At 38.0% G+C, this 20,732-nt stretch overlaps 1 protein-coding gene, 1 long non-coding RNA gene and 1 other non-coding gene across 7 annotated transcripts in view; 1 reads left to right on the forward strand and 2 right to left on the reverse strand.

Moving 5' to 3' along the window:
- LOC113937063 overlaps positions 1-20,732 on the reverse strand; it is a 447,938-nt gene that overhangs the window by 210,926 nt on the left and 216,280 nt on the right. Inside the window, exon 6 of one of the 3 annotated variants that reach the window (XR_003524476.1) lies at positions 7,969-8,735. The exons of the other annotated variants lie outside the window; for them this stretch is intronic. This is a non-coding gene — a long non-coding RNA (uncharacterized LOC113937063). Of the gene's footprint in view, positions 1-7,968; positions 8,736-20,732 lie in introns of those variants that run through there. 3 annotated transcript variants of the gene reach the window in all.
- Positions 1-20,732, forward strand: part of EFEMP1 (EGF containing fibulin extracellular matrix protein 1) — a 59,675-nt gene that overhangs the window by 27,755 nt on the left and 11,188 nt on the right. For all 3 annotated transcript variants that reach the window (XM_027620735.1, XM_027620733.1, XM_027620734.1), the window contains 2 exons: positions 15,804-15,926; positions 19,709-19,828. In XM_027620735.1, the coding sequence (XP_027476536.1) occupies positions 15,804-15,926; positions 19,709-19,828 (243 nt within the window). The remainder of the gene's footprint in view (positions 1-15,803; positions 15,927-19,708; positions 19,829-20,732) is intronic.
- Positions 4,005-4,111, reverse strand: LOC113938780. The gene has a single exon (XR_003524987.1). It is a non-coding gene; the product is annotated as a U6 spliceosomal RNA (small nuclear RNA).

Below are 20,732 nucleotides of genomic sequence, written 5' to 3' on the forward strand. Positions count from 1 at the left end.
TTGTTCCATCTTAAAGTTCATACTAAAACTTATTGGAAGACTAATTTGAAAGTAAAATTTAACTCTGCCTTTGCAGAAGCTACAAGATGTTCTACACACTCACCTTATTTGGCATAGCATTCCTTAGTCTTGTTAAAAAAAAAACACAATAACAATTATATAAATACTATGGAAGGATTGAATGTTATTTATTATGTTTTGCCATGTAATATAACAGTGCCAGAATTTATGCATCATATCCAATGAAGAGCTCAGTTGGTACCTTCAACAAATTGGGGCCATAAAATTTATATAGGCCATTGATGTGTACCTAGGGTTATTCAGTAGCTGGTTTCCTAATGAAGATTGCCAGAAATCGGTAGTTGGAGCAAAACTTGTTTAGGACCCTGAACCAGATAAAGTGCCAGGGACACACCTTTACCCTTAAAATGGCTCTAGTTAAGGAGGTGGTTGGGAGCAGTTATTCAACACCTATCCAAGGCAGTTGACTTTCTAGAGATAGCAAATTTGCTCTGTTCTTTCTTAACAAGGATACGGCTGTCACAAAGTCAGCTGGACAAGCTGCTTTCTGTAGTGATCTTACATTAACCAAAGAAGCCTGGGAAAAGAAGCATAAAGAAGGTGGGCCTGAGCTGAACCTTGAAAGGGAATCTATCCTGTTAAAGTAGAGAGGTTGGGGAGAGGCTCATGGGCAAGGTCAGACAGGTGGCAACAGGTGTCTTACACATGGCAATATGTAGCCTGGCTGATATGGAGGATTATGTAACAATGCCCTGAAAAGAGGCGCCTGGACTGTGCAGTTGGCTGAGCAACAGACTCTTGGTTTCCGCTCAGGTCTTGATCACAGTGATCACGGATCAAGGGATCAAGCCCCGCATCAGGCTCCGTGCTCAGAGTGGAGTCTGCCTCGGATTCTCTGCCTCCGCCCCTCCCCCCACATGAACTCACTCTCTCTCAAATAAATAAAATCTTAAAATCTTCCAAAAATTGGAATCTAAGGAAAAGACTAGTTTTTGTATTAAACCACCTGTTATGTTGCAGTGAGGCTCAAACTAATCGTATAGGACCTTCGCATTTTATCAACACCTATGTGAGTAGCGATGAGACTAGCTGCAGGTGTTGGAGTTCTGGGGGCCTGGACAGCAGTCCACCTTCACTGAGAACATAAAGATTGCAGGGGCACCTTGCTGAGCTCCCAGAGGGTGCACTGGAGGGTCACAGCACTGGGCCATAGCACTCACAAACCACTGCTGAAGTAGCAGCACCCAAGACCTACAAACCAGTGGGAGATGTCCTAACGCTACCTCGGATGTGACAGCAGTCAGAACTCTCAAGTTAGAAGAATGGTCTGTCTGAAAGGGCAAATGTAAAGTTGAACATTTAAATAGGAAGAAGGAGCCAGAAATGCAGGATAGAGAAAGATAGAATAAATAAAAAGATGACAGAGGGAAGTCAGCCTAGCCACCTGCTGGTTTGTCACACTGTCACCATAGGCATAGTGTTTTTCCTCATGCTTTAAATTCTTTCACTATTTTTGTTGATTTTCTCTGTTAAACCCTTAATATGGAAACAAGAGTCTGTCGTGTCCACATACATAATTTGCCTGTAACTATAATGAAAGCATTGGGAAGAGGTCATTTAGTGTTTGAAGAAAACCAAAATTAATATACCAAAAGAATATTTTTTAATATGCCATGGTTTTGCCATATTACTAGCATAGCATTTACAAAACAAAACTTGGCTCCAAATCAAACTCTCCTGTATGATATGATTAAATGGATGCTTCATCAACCACAAGTGATTATGTAGATCACCATGATGTTTTGTGGAGACTCCCGCTCATTTGAAAAGTCAGACATCGATGTTTTCATCTTATGTATTCATCCTTATGAATAAACAACCAGAAATACTTGCCCTAACTTTACATGTGCTTATTTCCACTACATTTGAAAATACTCCCCATCTGTTCTTTAGTTCTTATTATAACTTCATCACTGCCTTGAAAGATGATGACCATAATGTCCTTAACATAGCCAATATAATAAAAATTGCTGCTGAAATTTATATCTTCATAGGTTTTTCATAGTTGGAACTTATTCACACAAAAGTTGTTTCTCAGAGTTACATATAGGTTCTAATTAGAGCTCCAATTAAAGCTATGTTTGCTAAGTAGTCTTTATAAACGTTAACACTCCATTGCCATGAAGGGGGTCCTACAGCCATTAACTGTTCTTTCATATCACGAAATATTATGAAATGCAAAATATGCTAGATTTTTTTTTGCTTTGCCATATCTCTTTTGTTTGAATGCAATTTCCCTAATAAGAAATAGCTTTAAGAAAGAAAAGCTGATTTCGCCTATTCTCCTATCTGTTCACCTGGAATATGCCAAAGGATGGAAGTCATCCAAAGCTGTGATGTTCATCCCGATTGGATTTCAGTCATAACAGACCACATTCAAAATATGACACTGAGCAAGGAAGCAAAGATAGGATATATAATTATATACAAGTGCATAACAAATTATATTAAAAGCCCCGACTTTCTGCAGTTTTTTGCTTCCTTTGGTCTGTAGACAAGAACAGTACCAACCTGATGTACACCGACTTACAGCCGTTTCACCATGTTAAGTACAATTTATTGAGCATGTAGTGTCAACCACTTTGAGGGGTGTGTTATTTCAGTTAGTACTCACAATAACATTATGAGATGGGTATTATCTCTACTTGACAGACTTTTATCACTGAAACTTGGAAAGGTAAAAGAACTTGCCCTGAACACACACCTAAAATGTGGTGTTGCTTGGATTTGAACTGAGACCTCTTTGATGCTAAAACCTGTGATCTTACCCACTCTTCTGTCTCAATTATAGTTCATATCATTCTGTCAGTGAGTTGCATAAAAAAAATTTATTCTGTGGTTCTCAGACTTTCTAAAAAGATCAACAAGTCCTCCCATCAACTCTAATTCTTGGTATAATAAATTCTTGGTGTAATAAGGTTAGAAAAAAGCTAGCACAAGCAACTAAAGAAATGATCTCAAATAAAATCATTTAAAATTTAAAAATTGTGTGCAGTGAGAAAATAGTGTGATTGTTGTAGTTCTGAAAGTGATCCCTACACCTCTCTGGCAGCCTCACATTCATCCACATTAACCACATACATGCCTGAAGCCAAAGATTTTCATTTAAGGGTTTCCATAAACAAATTATTACATTTCTAAGGAAAAATAAGTCCAGGCTAATTTTAAAATTAACATTATGAATTGCTCAATTTTTCCATTTTCTTCCAAAATGAAAACTTGGAATATGATAGACTCTATGGATGTGCTCCATGCAGTAACCATTTTAAGAATATATATACTTATAGGCGCCCTATATATGTATGTGTGTGTGTGTGTGTTTGTGTATCAGATCTAAGAACATAGTCTTTTTTTTCTTCTGTGTTTATGCATACCAAGAAATTCCCTTAAAGACTGACTTAGTTTGGCGTCTACCTTTAACATATCAACTGTATAACTGGCACAGGTCCATCTCCCTTTGTACTCTACAGACATAGAAACCATGTACAGGGTGTGTTTCCCCATGAGATCTTTTTCAGAGTTTATGCTGCCAAACAGGCATTAAGCAACTCTAAATTCCTGAAAGTATGTAACTTTACAGGTACACAGTAGTGCATTTAAACATTGAAGAGAACTTTCTATTCATCCCGCTCTGCTAACACAGCCATTTAATCCTGAAAGATGAGTCCATTTTTAGACCCTCCTTTGACTCTACAGATCAGAAGCCACTGCTGAAAAATGAAAAAGAAGGGAAGAAGAAATAGAGATCTATGATCATGGTCCCCAGAAAGCAAGAGCATGTTGTTCAGGTTTCCCGGGATCCAATATTTTAAGGTAGAGAGGGCAGAAGAGGTAAGAGCTAGAAAATGAATATGTTTTACAATAGCGTTCAGGAATTCAGTAAAGTGAGCTTTAATTTCAGATTTTTAAAACTGAAAGAGATCTCAGAGAACATACAGTCAACGACTTAGCAAGTCATCCTTGCACAGGGGCCATGCTAATCTTCTCTGAGTCATTCCAGTTTTAGTATATGTGCCGCCGAAGTGAGCACAGGGAATGTATAGTCCAAACATAATTTTGTCTCTGATGGAAATGTAAGGTAAAATGCCCCAAATTCACTTAAAAGTCCAAAGACTATTTTATATGCTAGCTTGAGAAGTCTTTAGGATTGAAACCCTCACAGGGTCAACAGTTTCACTGAACAGTATTTTCTTTAGTTCCCTATTGCCTTTAGGTACTCCTTGAACTCATAGGAGTTATTTGAGTACTATTACCTCACAACACTGAAAGTGTTTTAATATAGACGGGGGGGATATCCCATAGCCTACATATGTCAAACACAATTTATCAGCAAATTAAATTCAGATGTGCATGATAATTCATGAATAACTTGGGGAAAATGGCAACCATAGTATCCATTTGAAACAAAACCAAAAAGTCAAATCTCACTTGGTTTAAGGGTATATGAAGGATTTGGACACAAGCTGATAGTTGTTCAAATTTAACATTTTAGTCACTGAATAACCTTATGCCTTAATATGATGAAAGCTGCAGAGCCTTCCTCCTGAAAAATCATTCATACAGAACAAGGAATAAGTCTAGGTTTTGACTGACACATTGCTCAAGGAAGAGGGATAAAATAAATAACCACTTAAGACAAGATCTTTCCTTGCTATACTTTACCATAGAGCAAGGTTTTCAGATGTTAGAGGATAAATTATGAAAGTATAAAAGTAAACATCACAACTGTACAAAGATATATGTATGTGCATCATGTGTTAAACGAGAGAACATATAGACATTCATTCATTTTGTTGAATCCTTACAACTCTCTATATTCAGGTGGATGCAGCATCTGTTTTTCAAATTTTTTTAAAGATTTAATTTATTTATTTGAGAGAGAGAGAGAACACAGAGGGAGAGTGAGAGGAAGAAGCAGACTTTCCACTGAGCAGAGAGCCCAACGAAGGGCTTGATCCCAGGACCCTAAGATCATGACCTGAGCCAAAGGCAGACACTTAACTGACTGAGCCATCCAGGTTCCCCTGTTTTTCAATTTTTTAAAAAGACTTTATTTATTTACTCAACAGAGAGAGAGCTGTGGGAGGGGCAGAAGGAGAGGGACAAGCAGACTCCCAGCTGAGCATGGTGTGGGGCTTGATCTCAAGATCCTGAGATCATGACCTGAGCGAAAACCAAGAGTCAGACACTTAACCAACTGAGCCACCCAGACGCCCTGTTTTTCAGTTTTTTAATTAACATTTTCTTTCTTTTTTTTTAAGACTTTATTTACTCATGAGAGAGAGAGAGAGATTCAGAGGCAAAAGGAGGAGCAGGGAGCCTGATGTGGGATTTGATCCCAGGACCCTGGGATCATGACCTTGGCCAAAGGCAGATGCTTAACCAACTGAGCTACCCAGGCATCCTTAGTTAACATTTTCAAACTCAGTGTTGAATGTACAATACAATGAATATTGAACACCCACCATCCAGATTCAAAAATTGTTAACATTCTGCCATGTTTGCATGCAGTGCCTTAACATCATTTTTCAACACAGATGACTGGTCATATCCCCACCTGCTACTGCGATCCACATTGCACCATTTGTGTATTTCTGGTGATAGGAACCTCACTACTTCCTAACATATTAAAGTGTCCAATGACCATACTCTTCTCTTACCCTGAACTAAAAATCTGCCTTCCTTAAATTTCTACCCATTTATTCTAGTTCTGCCTTTGGAAAGACACGGTCAAGACTTTTTCCTTCTTCTCAAAACCCTAAAGTTCACTTTCATAACAGACTGTCTCAGATACAAATCTCATTTGTATTTTCTTCTCTCCTAAATTGAGTAGAGTGGGGGCAAAGAGAAGGATACGTAAGGAGAGAAGGAGGGGTTATAGGCCTTCTTAAGGGTTGGCATTTTTTCCCCACAAGGTTTCATATGTGATATTTTCATCTTCATTCCATTTGACATAGTCTCAAATTTCAATTTTATCTTCCTTAAACCATGAGTTGTTTGGAAGTGTATGTCTTCTTTTCTGAAAGAAGGGGATTTTTCTAGTTTCATTGTGGTCATTGTCATTTCCATTATATATGAAGTGTAGTGAGGGAACAAAAATCTGTATATTGTAATTTTTGAAATGTATTTAGACTTTCGTTAAGGCTAGCATTTAATCATTTTCTTTTAACATTCTCTCAATGCTTGAATAGGTTATGTATTCTATAGTGTTCTATATTATGTCAAGTAGTTCAAAGTTTGTAATCATGTTATTCATATTTTCTATTCATTTCTGAAAATATATGTTTGTTCATTTAGTTACTAAGAGAGGTATGTTAAAATCTCTTAGTGTAATTGTGTGTATTCATTTTCCCTTTAGTTCTACCTATCTGTGCTTTGTCTACATGGAGGCTGTGTGATTAAATGCAGTTAAATTCTGAATTTCTGCATTTTCCTGGTAAATCAAAACTTTTATTATTACATAGTATTTTTTATTCTTTAGTAATCCCTTTTCCCTTAAAGTCAACTTTGTCTGATATTAATATTGCTAGCCAATTTTCTTTTGATTAGTGTTGGCATAGTACATTTTTCATCTTTTTTCTTTAACCTATTTTTCTTTCCATCCTTACATTTAAATTGTTTCTCTTGAAACAGCATATTTGGGTTTTGTTTTTGTAATCAACCTGAGAACTTTGGTTTTTAGTAAGACCATTTAATCTGTTTACATTAATGCAACTATTGCTGTGATTAGGTTTAAACTGCCATTTTACTATTTGCCTTCTATTTGTTCTGCACATTTTAGTTTCCTTTTCTTTCCTCTCTTGCCTTCTCTCTAAAATAATGGACCATTTTGTATTGTTCCATTTCTCGCCTGTATTAGATTTGTAGTTTTCTGCTTTTACTATTCCTTTAGTTTTTTCCCTAGGGGCTACTTAACATGCATCCTTGATTTATCAAAGTCTAAAATAAATTAGTAGTTTTACCTCTTCCCTGACAATGCAAGGACCTTCAAGTACTTAGACTCTATTTACTTTCCTGCCAACTTATTATTCTCATGTATTCTCATGTATTTTAATTATAAATATTTTATAAATCCCAAATATTTTATAAATCCCAAAAGATCTTCCTATTGTTTTATACAGTCAGTATTCATTTAGATTTACTCACGTATTTATCCTTTCATTGCTTTTCATTGTGCTGGAATTTTGAATCAAAAAGAGAAAGGAATTTAGTGTAGATCTGGTGAGTTCCACCCCTCCTTCATCCTACCTCTCAGCTTCATTTGGAATTCAGAAAAACATAAGGGCCCTGAGGTATATGGGGAAACATTGTGCAGAAACATCATAAGTAAGATGTAATGAAATGGGTAGGAAAACATACACAAGAAGGTAATATGCTCTGAAGGCAAGAAGCACAAAGATAGGCTTTATTTAAAAAGCCTTAAGCAGTTAATGATTTGGAGAAGTATTGCCAAATTACACTCAGCAAATTTATAGTATGCCCCAATTTAGTGGGCACAAAAGCTGTTTATTGTTGAATGAACAACAAGTATAATGTAATTGGTTTCATACAATTAGGAGGTCACCAAGCCATGCTTGTTATAATTGGCATTGCCATAGCCAGGGGCTTGTGCGACCTCAAGCGATGATTGGCCTGAAGGAGTAAGCCAAGAATGTGTGTGCTTTGGGCTAGGGAGACTGACTAATCTGGCTGCAAGGCTCAGGGAGGGGGCCAGAAATCAAGTCACAGTGCTTAGTGGACTCAGCTGAATGTGGTGTCCGTTCAGTTCATCGCTCTCCAAGGGTTTGATCTGGAGCTGGGGATGGAAGGTGGTTGGGAGGAATGAGGTAAAGAGGAAGGCACCAGAAAACTACAATTGAAATGTCAGTTCAGAGGCATCCCACAATAAGATGGTATCATAATTCCTCTGAAAGCCATGCAGTTGGAAGCTGGTCCCCAGCTTGTATGGACTGGGCCTGAACTTTCACACAGACCATCTTTAATTCAATCTTTAAGCAAAGATAAATGGTGCTACTTGTTTCAAAAATACAGTTTTACCCCCACAAGGTTGTGGACTGATGACAGGTTGTAATATCACTCCAAATAGCAGGGTCATCTTTTCCGAAACATGTTTTTAATGGATAATTAAGTTTAAGAAGTAAAAAAGGAAGTTTAGCTGGGAATGACATATTCACAGAAATGCCACAGAACACTCCTGATGATTAGCAATCATCTATCAGTAGAAAATGTTTTTCCTTAAGATTCTGAAAGCAATAAGCTTCACTTTGCCAGTGTGCAAAAAGAGCTGAAGAATAATTAAGGCCTTTGTTTCCTTCCTGGTTTTGTTTTATCTTATGAGCAATGGGTGCATTTGGTCTGTGTGTAGTACAAATGAGTCACAAGTTGAACTGGCCATGTGTGCCACTTGGTTTTCTCCCCCATGTTCATGAACTGTATGTCTAACCTCATCCCATCATCATGCAAATGAAGACCACTAGCCACAAAGAAGCCTGGGTGAGAAAAGGTCAATTTGCAGGGCAAATCAGTCATCATTGCTGGAAAAGCAACTCCAAGTACATATAGCTTGTTTTTTCCATATGAAAGCAGCATATTTCAGAGGTTCTGATAGAACACAGTGCAATGACAGGGACTTCCAGGACACTTGATTCACCACTCTATAAAACAAAGAAATGAGTTATCAGGGAGGTTGATGTTTATTGATTTTGGTTGATATTTTTGTTTATCATTTAAAGCACCCCAAATTATTAACAATCTGTTTTGCCAGAACAGATAAGAATCTAGAACTATAAATCTGCTGGCTATAGATGAAGACAGTTCTCTTTTGTTACTTAATATCAGTATTTATTTTCTCCACCAGAACTGCTTAGCTGGGGTGAATTCTAGCTGATAATTTCAGAAGGGTGAAAAGCTAACTAGAACTGGGCATTTAGCCCAGATAAATCTGATTCCAGTACTATGAAAGAAGCAGCAAGGGAAATAGAAAGTCTTTGACAAAAATTGTTGATAATTGGCTAAGGACTGGGGAGGGAAACAGAAGACTTGGAGAGCTATGAATGTTATTCTAATGTAGAAGAAAGACACAAGGGAGGAATCAAGGCATTACAGATGAACAATCCTCTCTTTACTTCTAAGAAAAATTAAATATATATATATGTAAAACTACAATTCAAGGTCTGCTATCCAGAGCTCTTAGGAAATAAGTCTTTCTGGAAACCTATATTGCAGGAGCAAAATGGAAATCTGGGGTTTGAATTTCTACTCTGTGTGACGTTGCACAGGTGACCTAACTTATCTGCATTTCAGTGGCATCCTCCTGCCTCTTCCATAAATTGCGCATGATGTGACCATTTATTCCATAGAGCTGTTATTAGGATTAAATCAGAGGCTCGCAGATCCATTTTTCTAATCAAATAATAAGTATTTATTTATTTTTTTAAAGATTTTATTTATTTATTCATGAGAGACAGAGAGAGAAGCAGAGGGAGAAGCAAGCTCCCCGCGGAGCAGGGAGCCCTATGCGGGACTCAATCCCAGGACCCTGGGATCATGACCTGAGCCAAAGGCAGACGCTTAATGACTGAGCCACCCAGGCGCCCTCAAATAATAAGTATTTAAATATTGCTAAGCACTTACCTATTTTTACACCCATTAATTTTATAATTTTAACAAATTTGTATATGAAGTTACATAAAATATCACAGACCTCCTTCCTAATCAAAATTGAAGCAACATAATTTAATGTCTTGAATACTCAGAATGTCATTACTAAGAGCCATTAATGGATGAGGCAGTAGTAAAACAGCAATGCTCTCAGCACTTGTTAAGCTAGCTCCTACTTTCCAGGATTATACTGAAAAATAAGGTGAAGACCCAAAATAACAATAAGATCCTTACCCAATGAGTCCCTTTTATTTAAAAAGTTTTATAGAGTAAATAGAGTGCTGAGAACTAATTTATTGTCCTGTCACTGGAAAGGATTAGGACCAATCATTCTGAGCAGAGGGGTATTATATAGATTGTTAAGAATGTGAGAGAGGAAGGAAGGAAGGAAGGAAGGAAGGAAGGAAGGAAGGAAGGAAGGAAGGAAGAAAGAAAGAAAGAAAGAAAGAAAGAAAGAAAGGAAAGAAAGAGAAGAGAAGAGAAGAGAAGAAAAGAAGGAAGGGGGGGAGAGGGAAGGAAAGGGAAGGAGGGGGAAGGGAGGGGAGGGAAGGGAAGGGTCTAGGAATAAAGTAGCTCCTTCTCACAGCAAACATGAATCCCTGACCTCTTTTTTTTCTACTTTACTCCATTTATGAGATTAAATTAGTATGGTTGAAGAAGATATAAAATTGTAAATTCACCCAGATGAAGAAATAGGAACTTGAATTTAACCGCTGCCTTTGCTTTAACCACAGGAGTTCAAAGGACAGCGCCATCAAGTAATATTCACAAAGCATGCACAGTGCTCCCCACAGAACTAGTAAAGATGTGGCTATTTTACTCTAAGGGTTACAGTCTGGAAACAAAAAGATATATTTTGAAGATTCTGAACATTTAAAAAAATCTATGTGTTATTAAGGGTGGACAGTCTGTTTTATAGATGGAGAAACAGAGAAAAAGAATTGATTCCATGGTCCTAGATCACCTGGGCAGTGACAGATGCAAAATCACTTTAGTCTCTTCCTCCTATTTCAGTGTGTTCTCTCATCACTGGGCAGTGGTGGATTATTCCAAAGTAGTTCTGAATTATTCCTTAAACCAAAGCACAAAGTCTAAATGGTAATCTAAAGCATTTAAGGTACAGAAAATGTTTGCCCATGAAAACACACTCAATGTCCATGTCGTGGTAAGTTATCAAATTATGAAAAGAACATTGCAGAGATTAAAATGTTGCATAAGAGAGAGAAAGCAGCATGAGTCAGGGGTTTGGGAAATATGAGTCAGAATGACGGGAAGAAGCCAAAAACATAGAGAATGTGGGCCTAAGCAGGGACTTAATGGACACCACAGAGATGTGGACACAGTTGCCTCCATTAACTTTTGAGAGGAAACCAAGTATGCAGTCCCATAGACTGGGGGTCCGCATGATAAAGAGGCTAGGAGTAGGAGCCGAGCAAAGATCAGACTGCATTATTTGAAGCAATGATGGTGCCAAAGTCAGCAAGAAAGGGACCTAAAACAGTATAAATCACTAGGAGGGAGAGTGTGGGCACATTTTTGAAAAATGAGGGAATCACCAAATACTGCCCTTAGCTATTCTTGATGCATTAGAATGATGAAATGTGAGTTGATTTACGTGTTGTGATATTTTAGGAAGCACACTCTATTATTTTGTTCTTTGGCTATGTTTACATTAGGCTGTGTCTACATAGTTCAGAGCTGCTCCCCGTGATGTCCAATTCAAATTCCAATCCCACTTTGAGGCCCTGAATTTTTGCTTAGGATTTGCGCTACCACTTTATGAGCACCTTCAAGCAGGCACCGCAGCAGGCTCCTCACACACAGCCCCTCCAGCCATGCTGACTCCAACTGCCTTGCAGACCACTTGTTTCATTGGATGTTTTCTAATGCGAGCCTGCTTTCCGCCTAGAAATAGCCTCCTCGCCTTCTTCAAAACGCAGCTCAAAACTCCCCTGGCCCAGCAATCCTTCTATAGCCACCCACCTCCAATGCTGCCTTATGCCTCCTAGTTTCTGCACTTCTCAACAACTTTGCTTTCCTACAGTTTCCGTGTGCTGACATCTTGCTGGTTTTGCTGTTTCTCACATCTTGCCTGTCACCCTTCCTTGTAAGTGATTAGTTCCATAAGATAAAACACTGATCCTACTTCCTTCAAACTCTAGGCATCGGTTCCAGCAAACGATTATCATTCATTCATGCATTTATTGAACAAACAGAAACCCATGATGTTTCATGCACTCTGCTAGGCATTAGGAATACAGAAAAAAGTAGGACATAGACCCCATCCTCAAAGAGTTTGGGGCCAGGGCCCAGGGAATGTGTTAACTGATTGCTTAAGAACCTGGTGAGCTTCACTGTCAAGGATAAATTATAGACAGTTTAAAAGCAAAACAAAAACTCCTCTCCCAGAGTACTTTTTCCTAGATTACCAAGAAAATCATGGCTGACCTCAGTCGTTTCCCTTATGAATAAAGCAGTGCTTTTGCCGTTTGAGATACTCCCACCACAGAGGCCTTTCATAAATGAAAAGTCTGGGAAACGAGGTCTTCTGAAATACCAGCATAGGAATGGATATTCTTTGAGTCTCTGACATAGATGTATGTTTTAGTGACTTATCACATTAACTTTCTGATGTTTAAGACAAATAGAAATGCATACAAGTAGAAAAGAAAAGCATAGAGGCAGCTGGCTGGCTCAGTCAGTAGGGTGAGCGACTCTTGATCTCAGGGTTGTGGATTTGAGCCCCCCATGTTGGTGTAGAGATTACTTAAAAAATAAAACCTTTAGAAAAAAGTGTAAGAGAGTTTAACAATGCATAACAATTCTTACATGACTTTCTCATATGACATATGTTTTGTGAGTAAATAATAACAGGGTCTCAAAGTACAACTTTTAAAATAATAAAATTGTATTATTTAAATAATGGTATGAATTGACAGTATAATCAAAGATAGTTCAAAGAGATCCTATCTGTCTATGTGTTCTTCAGCATTAGATAAACTGCTAAGAGCGAAGGAGAGGATAAATCATCTCAGCTTGAGTTGGAGAAGCTGTAAATGAAAATGTAGTCAGTTCATTTCCTAGCAGATCCAGCTCTAGGTATATGACAGAGCATGCATTCAACTCCTTTGAAATAATTTCTTGAAGGGGATTTCATGCAGTTGTGTTTTACTGAATTTCAGGAAGTTTCCCATCCGAAAGAATTAAAAATTAAAGTGAGTCCAAGTATGTACAAAGCGTGTTAAAAATATCACCAGTGTTAAGTGCAGTGAGTCCTATTGCAGTTTTGTTTGTTTGTTTGTTTGTTTTGATAGAGAAGGGAAAAAAATATAGTGGCATGAGGCAGTGGTATTTTTTTAATTATTAAATTATTTTAACTCACCTAATATTTTTACTCAATAATCTTTCTCAGAAGTTCAGCGGACCTGGTTCTTAAGAAGGGGTAGGTCCAGGTAGCATAATTTTTACGTTTAAAACCTATTTAATGATATATTAAGTCCACTAGAAATATTAGTCTATTTATCAAAGAGCCTTAGAAGTGAACAAGAAAGTAGGAAGGAAATTGTAGGACATCAGGAATGCAATGGGGTGGAGGCGGGTTGCAGAGAGGTCTCAGAAAGAAAAGCCGCAGTCACTGGTGAGGCCTCCCTTAGAACATACAGCAGCCGGCCCCAGTCCTTGATCTTCTGCCTGCATGTACTGAGGAAACTTGCCACATCTGAGTCTCACATTTCGGTATCTCTCAGGGCTGTTATCACTGCAAACGTTGGCAGATGCTCTTGACAAAAAACAATAGGAATTCTGCTGTCATTTCTGCATTAGCGAGTCATAAAGCTCTGAAAGAAACCCCAGTAGAAATGTTTTCATCAAGTGCATATGAGAATATAATAAAAGACACAAAAAAGAGCAGATAATTTCAAAGCAAGACCGTGGCACCTCTGCATAGTACCTTAAGAGGACAGAGTTGGAATCACTGATTTGAAAATAATGATGATGATGATGGATATCAAAACAAAAATAAAAAACAATAACACAAAAAGTTCACCACAACTTTAAAACCAGGTTCAAAGAATTATGTTAAGTAGATGCTTTTATAGGGTATTATCCAATAAACGGCCATACATCCCTCGAGTGTTTCTCATCTCCCCTCCTTCTTTCTTTTGGAAAGAATCTCTGTTATCGTTCAAAGCCAATATCTAAGGACAACTCTCTTACAACAGGAACCTCCTACATTCTTATATTGGTAGAGTGAGTGCATCAGCTCTCTCTGGAAATAGAGAGAGTTGAAAGGCAACACATCAGGAACCATTCTCTGAGCATTTTTAGGAGAAGGCAGGAATTGAGGAATACATTCTAATTACTGATGGCTCATCTTTTGTATTGAATTTTAGCCCACTGTTTGTTCCAAAGCACCACCCTGGGTTTACCACAGTGATGATCTAAGGCTCTCAGTTTCTATGCAAAATTTGTCATCTAGGAATTCCAAGTTCGATAAAATTTTTTAACAAAGCTTAGACTTCAGTTGTTGAAGAATGCCAAAAATCACATAATCTTCTTAACTCACCTATTTAACTTCATAATGGGAGAGAGTTAATTGAATGCAAAGGTAATGTTGAAAAGGCAAAATTAAATTTTACTTATAAATTACTGTAATATGAATGCACATGCACAAATTCACATCACACTTTGATCCCAAAGAAATTCATTATAACAGATTCATTATATTATGACTGAGCATTTTTTACTTTTCTGAAACTATAATCTACCTACTCCTTAGGGCACAGTTAGCAAATTATAGAACTGCTTTGGGGAAATATCTTTTTTAAACTGAAATGAAATGCTTTGGGAAAATAGGTATTTTCAACTACACCAGTTTTATCTCTCCTAGAGGAGTATGAACAAGTTGAATCCTTTGCATTTTGAAATTTGCAATGAAAGAGGTTTTTTTTTTTAAGATTTTATTTATTTATTTGAGAGAGAAGAGAGAAAGAGAGGCTCCCAGCTAAGGGAACCCAATATAGCTCTATCCCAGGACCCAGGGATCATGACCTGAGCTGAAGGCAGATGCTTAACTGATTGAGCCACCCAGGGGCCCCCCAAAAAGGTTTTTTTAAAAAAGATTTATTTATTTGGGGGGGGCATGCTGGTGGGGAGGGGCAAAAAGAGAGGGTGAGAGAATCTCAAGCAGACTCCACACTGAACGTGGAGCCTGACACAGGGCTCCATCCCACGACCCTGAGATCATGACATGAGGCCAAATCAAGAGTCAGATGCTCAACCAACTGAGCCACCCAGTCACCCCAGCAATTAAAGTTAAAAAAAAAAGGCCACAGTATTAAAGTTTGATTTATATCTGGTTACTGAACAGATCTTTAGAGACTTGTCAACATAAATGATCTCAAATACAATATATTGGGTAGAAGTATTATACAATTTATTTACACTAAAACACACAAAACAGGACTGTATATTCTAACGGATGCACTGTATAGTCTAATGGATGGATGTATAATAAAAGTATAAAACCATTTCAGGGAAGGATTCACACCTACCAGGATAGTGGTAGGTGGGTGGGTAAAGAGATGGGAATACAGTAAGGCTTTAGCTATGTCTCAAATGTTTCATTTCTGGAAATAAAGTGAGCCGAGACAAGCACTGGTTAATGTTAGCATGTGTTAAATCTGAGTGGTACACACCGGCACATATGAAATTATTTTCTGAACGCTTGAAATCTTTTATCATTTTAAATATTTCTAATATAATAATATTACAGAGTATTGTTTTAAGAATAAAGTAAAAACCTTTATTTCTTTAAAAAAAGTATGATGACAATTCAACATAGGGAATGTAGTTAATGGTACTGCAATAGTATCATTGTATGGTGACAGATGGTAGCTAGACTTGCGGTGAGTATAACGTAATGTATAGAGTTGTTGAACCACTATGTTGTACACCTGAATGTCACTTATGTGTCAATTATACTTCTTTGGGTTTTTTTTAAACGGAGGAAATAGTAACATCTGCACAACCAACTCAAACTCTGTGCTGGATGTCTTTACCAGACATAGACGAGTGCACTGCAGGGACTCACAACTGTAGAGCCGACCAAGTGTGCATCAATTTACGAGGCTCCTTCGCCTGTCAGTGCCCTCCAGGGTATCAGAAGCGAGGAGAGCAGTGTGTAGGTAAGTACAGCAGAGTAGTGAGCAAAATCCTGTCCTAAACCTCTTACTTGTTTAAACCTCAGTCATTCAAAACAAAGCACTCATATTTATTTGGAGAATGATAACTAACAACTGCTTATTCTTTCATTGACTCCTGATCCATTTTCCACATTAACAAGAAAGAGCTAACCTTAAAGGGTGAGCATATTCTGGATATCAAAGTGTTGGCTACATGTCAGACTAAGCAAAAGCAAAAATTTGGAGTATGAATGGGACCACAAAAGCAACCAAGAAAATAATTTTAAATTAGCTATTTGGGGGCCATAGCACCAAAATATTGATGAGGTGACCTTCATTCACTGGTTCATAAAATAGCATAGCTTATAGGACACATGGTGAGATTCAAATCCCAGCTCTACCCCTAATTCACTTTGAGGCTTTAGACAAATGACTTACATAATCAGGAGCTCATGTATGGGAGTGCTTAGAGCTGTGACAAGTCCTGGGTGGAATAGCTGTGTGCTATCATTATGTGATGAGCTAAGAGACATGTACTAAACATTCGTTATGTTGCATGTGGGTTCAGTGCTGGGAATGCAAAGCTAAGTACAGCATGTGCCTCTACTTGAGAGCTCTACTTAAGCTACCTGAGGGTAGGATCCGGGTCTGGTTTGTGTCACTGCTGTCTCCCCAGACCTGAAAAGTGCCTGCCAAGTAGATGCTCTGTGCACTGTTTTTTATAATGACTAGAAGAATACAGTATGAGGATACTGACTGGCAAATGAGAAGTAAACAGTAAAAGTAAATGTGTTCTGTGTTCAGCCATGAGGTCCAGCACTAGGAGTAAAAGTTTGTTACTGACTCCCTATGTCAGTTGTGTTCATATGATATTGATAGTGATTTACATACCACCTTTTAACATACATCAGTGAAGAGTCCTTGTTTCCTCTTTGGAACAGAGGATAAGAATGTGGGGACAGGAAGCTAGCATTAATTTTCACCTGAGAATGTCCACTGTTGATGTCAGGATGTCAACACTGAGCTCCTCAAGGGCCCTGGCCCAGTCCTGCCCGCCACGGGGCTGTGCCCAGGTTTTGGGGTGAGTGCCCAGCCTCTGAGGAAGGCCCATGCTTTGTGTGACTGAAGCTGTGATGTAGGAGAAGATTGTATGGAAAACTCCACAGGCACCAAAGTTTTGCCTGATGGATTAGTCAGGAAAATAAACAATTGAGGGTATAAAAGGTACAGAAAAAGAACTAAGTCAACCTACTATGGGAAAAATTAAAGGGAATAAAATGTATGATTACAGCCCTATATGATATGGCAGGAGGAAACATTCTTAAATTCAGATCTAATCATGTGGCTTCCCTGCTGTTCCCCTCACCCACAGAACCAACTCCACATTCGTCAACAGAGCATATAAGGTCTTCTTCCATCAGATCCTTGCCCAGCTCTGTTGTATCAACACCCTTCTCCCCCCAAAATATTACACTTCAGCCTTGTTCACTGGTTACATTTCCCCACATACATCACACAGTGTCACACTTTAGTGCCTCTACATAAGCTCTTTCAGCACCAGGAACATGCAGCCCTGGCAAACTCCTATTCAGTTTCCAAATCCCAGCTCAGGGTCACTTCATCTGGGAAGTCTTCCATGATTTACCTAGACATGATTAGTTACTCCCTCCGCTATGTCACTACTTCTCAAACCTTGATGAGTCTTTTTTTTTTTTTGTAAATTTCTAGTCTGTTGCAGATTGATACTACTATAAAGTACAATTAAAAAATGTTGTGGTAACACAAATTGCTATTCCTAAACACATATTCTCAATTTTTCTCAATTTCTGTACTTATTTGTTGCAGACTGGTCCAAATAGTCCATGGACCAACAGTGGTCAGCAGGTCACACCTTGAGTAGAATGGGCTCTTTCTGTCCCTTGTACAGCTTTCTACTGTTGATCTTACCATTCCATGCAATAATATGTTCTCATGCCTTTTGTCCATGCTGTCCAGACAGGGTATACTGTATGTATTTATGATCATTATAAAACTGTAGTGCCAAACACAATGCTTGCAAATAACAATGATTCAATGGATGTTCACTGGTTGCAAAGACATGCATCGTTTATTCATCAAGTATTTACTGAGGGCTGACTATGTACCAGATACTGTTCTAAGTGCTGGGCCTTCATGGTGAACAAACACATTTTACAGAATCACGTCCCTCATGGAGCTATTAGAAGGGACCATTTATACAAATTAGCTGTGAATACTGGGCACCTGGCTATAATATGGTGTACTAGGAAGAACTATGCTAAAATTGCTCTTAATTAGTATAAAGTCTACACTCATTCAACTAATGTTTATCAAGTACCTACTATGCCAGACCCTGTTCCAGGTATTAAGCACAAAGCAGTGAACAGACAAAAAATATTCTACCTTCACCGAAGAGGAAACAGGTCTTATTTACCGTGCATTATAGTGAGGGAGATAGATAAGAAGCAAATAAACACATAACACAATGTGAAGGAGTGTCAATGGCTACAAAGAAATATAAAGCAGAAAAAGGGACAGATGGGACAGCAGAAGCCATTTTATATAGATGGACAGAGATGGCCTCCCTGAGGTAGCATTTGAGCAGACACCTCAATAAAGGAGGTGGAAAGCCATGTCAATGTCATTACCTTTTATTTCAATATTCAAGTGAAATCAAATCTATCTTGCAGCCTATTATTAATAGCTGCCATTTACTTTTACCTGTTTTTTTTGCAAGGAAGTTTGCCTGTATAATTTCATGTTATCCTCCCAACAAGTCTACCACGTTGTTGTATTATCGCTTACAGAAGAGGAAATGGAAGCTCTGAGAGGTTAAGACCATGCTAGTAAGTGCCAGAACAAAGATTCATCTCAGGTTATCCTGAGGCCACTTGAGCATACTGCCTCGCACAGTTTTATTCAGAAGAACTCAGTATAAAGTCTTGTTTTCTTTTCATTTTTTACCATAAGTTAGTGTCACTACAGTCTTAACATTTACATGCATAACTGTTATTTTAAATTACACACGCCATGTTAGAGTTGTCACAAAGTGTAGAGTTAATGAAATTTTATTATCCTTCTAAGATGTTAATTAATCCTACCCCGCAAGTTCTCAACTGACCATTTTATTGTGGGAAATATTTATCTGAGAAGAACACAGCCTGGAACACTTCATCGGAGTGTCAGAGGGTACTCTCAAGAGGTAATTTGTTCAGCATCCTACTCCTTCCACAGTGTTCTTTCATTTGGTTCTCACAGAAACTTCGTAAGATACACATAGCAAGCATTACCATCCACATTTTACAAAAGAAAAAACCAAGATGCCAAACATTTATGTGACTTGGCCAACGTCATCAGCCGAGCAACAGACCACGCCTCCTTTCTCTTAGTTTTATGTTACATCAGTCGATTCTTCCATAGCCCTTTTTTACTTCTGTCCTTACAGATAATCTTTTAGATCCCGGAACTGACATATGTATTCTCATATATATGTGAAATAGTCTTCATTGCTTTTCGGTCTTTAAATCTCAACCCACTCAACCAGCCTTATGGAGTCTTTATTTTTAACATCTCACTCAACTGCAGAATGCAAACCAAAGTATATTTTTTAAAAAAATAAACCCTAATTTAAAAAGAGAGAGAGGATTACTTTTAAAATGAGATTTTTCTCCAGCTAGGTTTTCTAGATAATGTTCTGCTGAGAACTAAAGAGCTAACAACTATGGATAGTCAATAATGTGGTTCTCTTTGTGTGCCTGATAACCCAGACATAGATGAATGCACCATCCCTCCATATTGCCACCAAAGATGCGTGAATACACCGGGATCATTTTATTGCCAGTGCAGTCCTGGGTTTCAGTTGGCCGCAAACAACTATACCTGTGTAGGTAAGATTTGGGGAAACTGCCACACTGATGGATTTCTGTCTTCAAAACAAACATCAGGGCATGTTGCAGTATTTCCAGTTTTCTGTGCTCTTGAGTGAACTGGCATTATCTTCCCTGCATAAAGCTGAAAAGACAATAACTAATCTGTTTCTTAAAACACATCAAGATGTGAATGGAAAACTTTGTTAACCTTGGTTTTACTTCTCCTCTGTGGGTGTATCAAAGATACAAAAAACTACAGATCAATCGATATACACACACCAGTGAGTCAACAATGTGTGATATAAATGCTGAAGGTGCCAATGCTGTAAGTTCAAGTACATAAAATTCCACTGAAAGTGCATCTGATTTTTACATGCTTCTTTTCCCCTTTCAGAATGCAGTGTCATGGCACACAATCTTAAGATTGGCATGACATGGAAAGAATCTAGTGCAGGAAAAATGCCTTTTCACAATATTTTCAGTGCCTTAAAGCATTGCAAAACTCTGTATGGGTCTCAAAGGCTTATGTTATAATTGTAATGGAATTTAACAGAACCCATTTAAAAAGTAATAAATAGCACAGATAAATCTTCACCACAGCATGCTGAGAGACCGTATCAGTATGAATGTCTTATATCAATTATTTATGGACTTGGCACTTTGCATCTGAACAACAATAAAAGAAAATAGATACTGGAATGTATATTTATTAGAATCATTAAATTCTTTTGGAAAAATTCATCAAACACAAAACTGTCATTCCCAGAAAGAAATATTCTGGTATTTCTAAAAGAAGTGCATGACAGACGTTTGAAGTTATTCCAACAAATATGAAACCTGAATGGATGTTCTCCAGTGAGCTTCTGCAGGGCAAAGAATCCAACCCGGGAATCATTCACTTATCATTAAATGGCATAGGTAC

Source organism: Zalophus californianus, chromosome 8, assembly GCF_009762305.2.
Source record: "Zalophus californianus isolate mZalCal1 chromosome 8, mZalCal1.pri.v2, whole genome shotgun sequence".
NCBI classification, from domain to species: Eukaryota; Metazoa; Chordata; class Mammalia; order Carnivora; family Otariidae; genus Zalophus; species Zalophus californianus.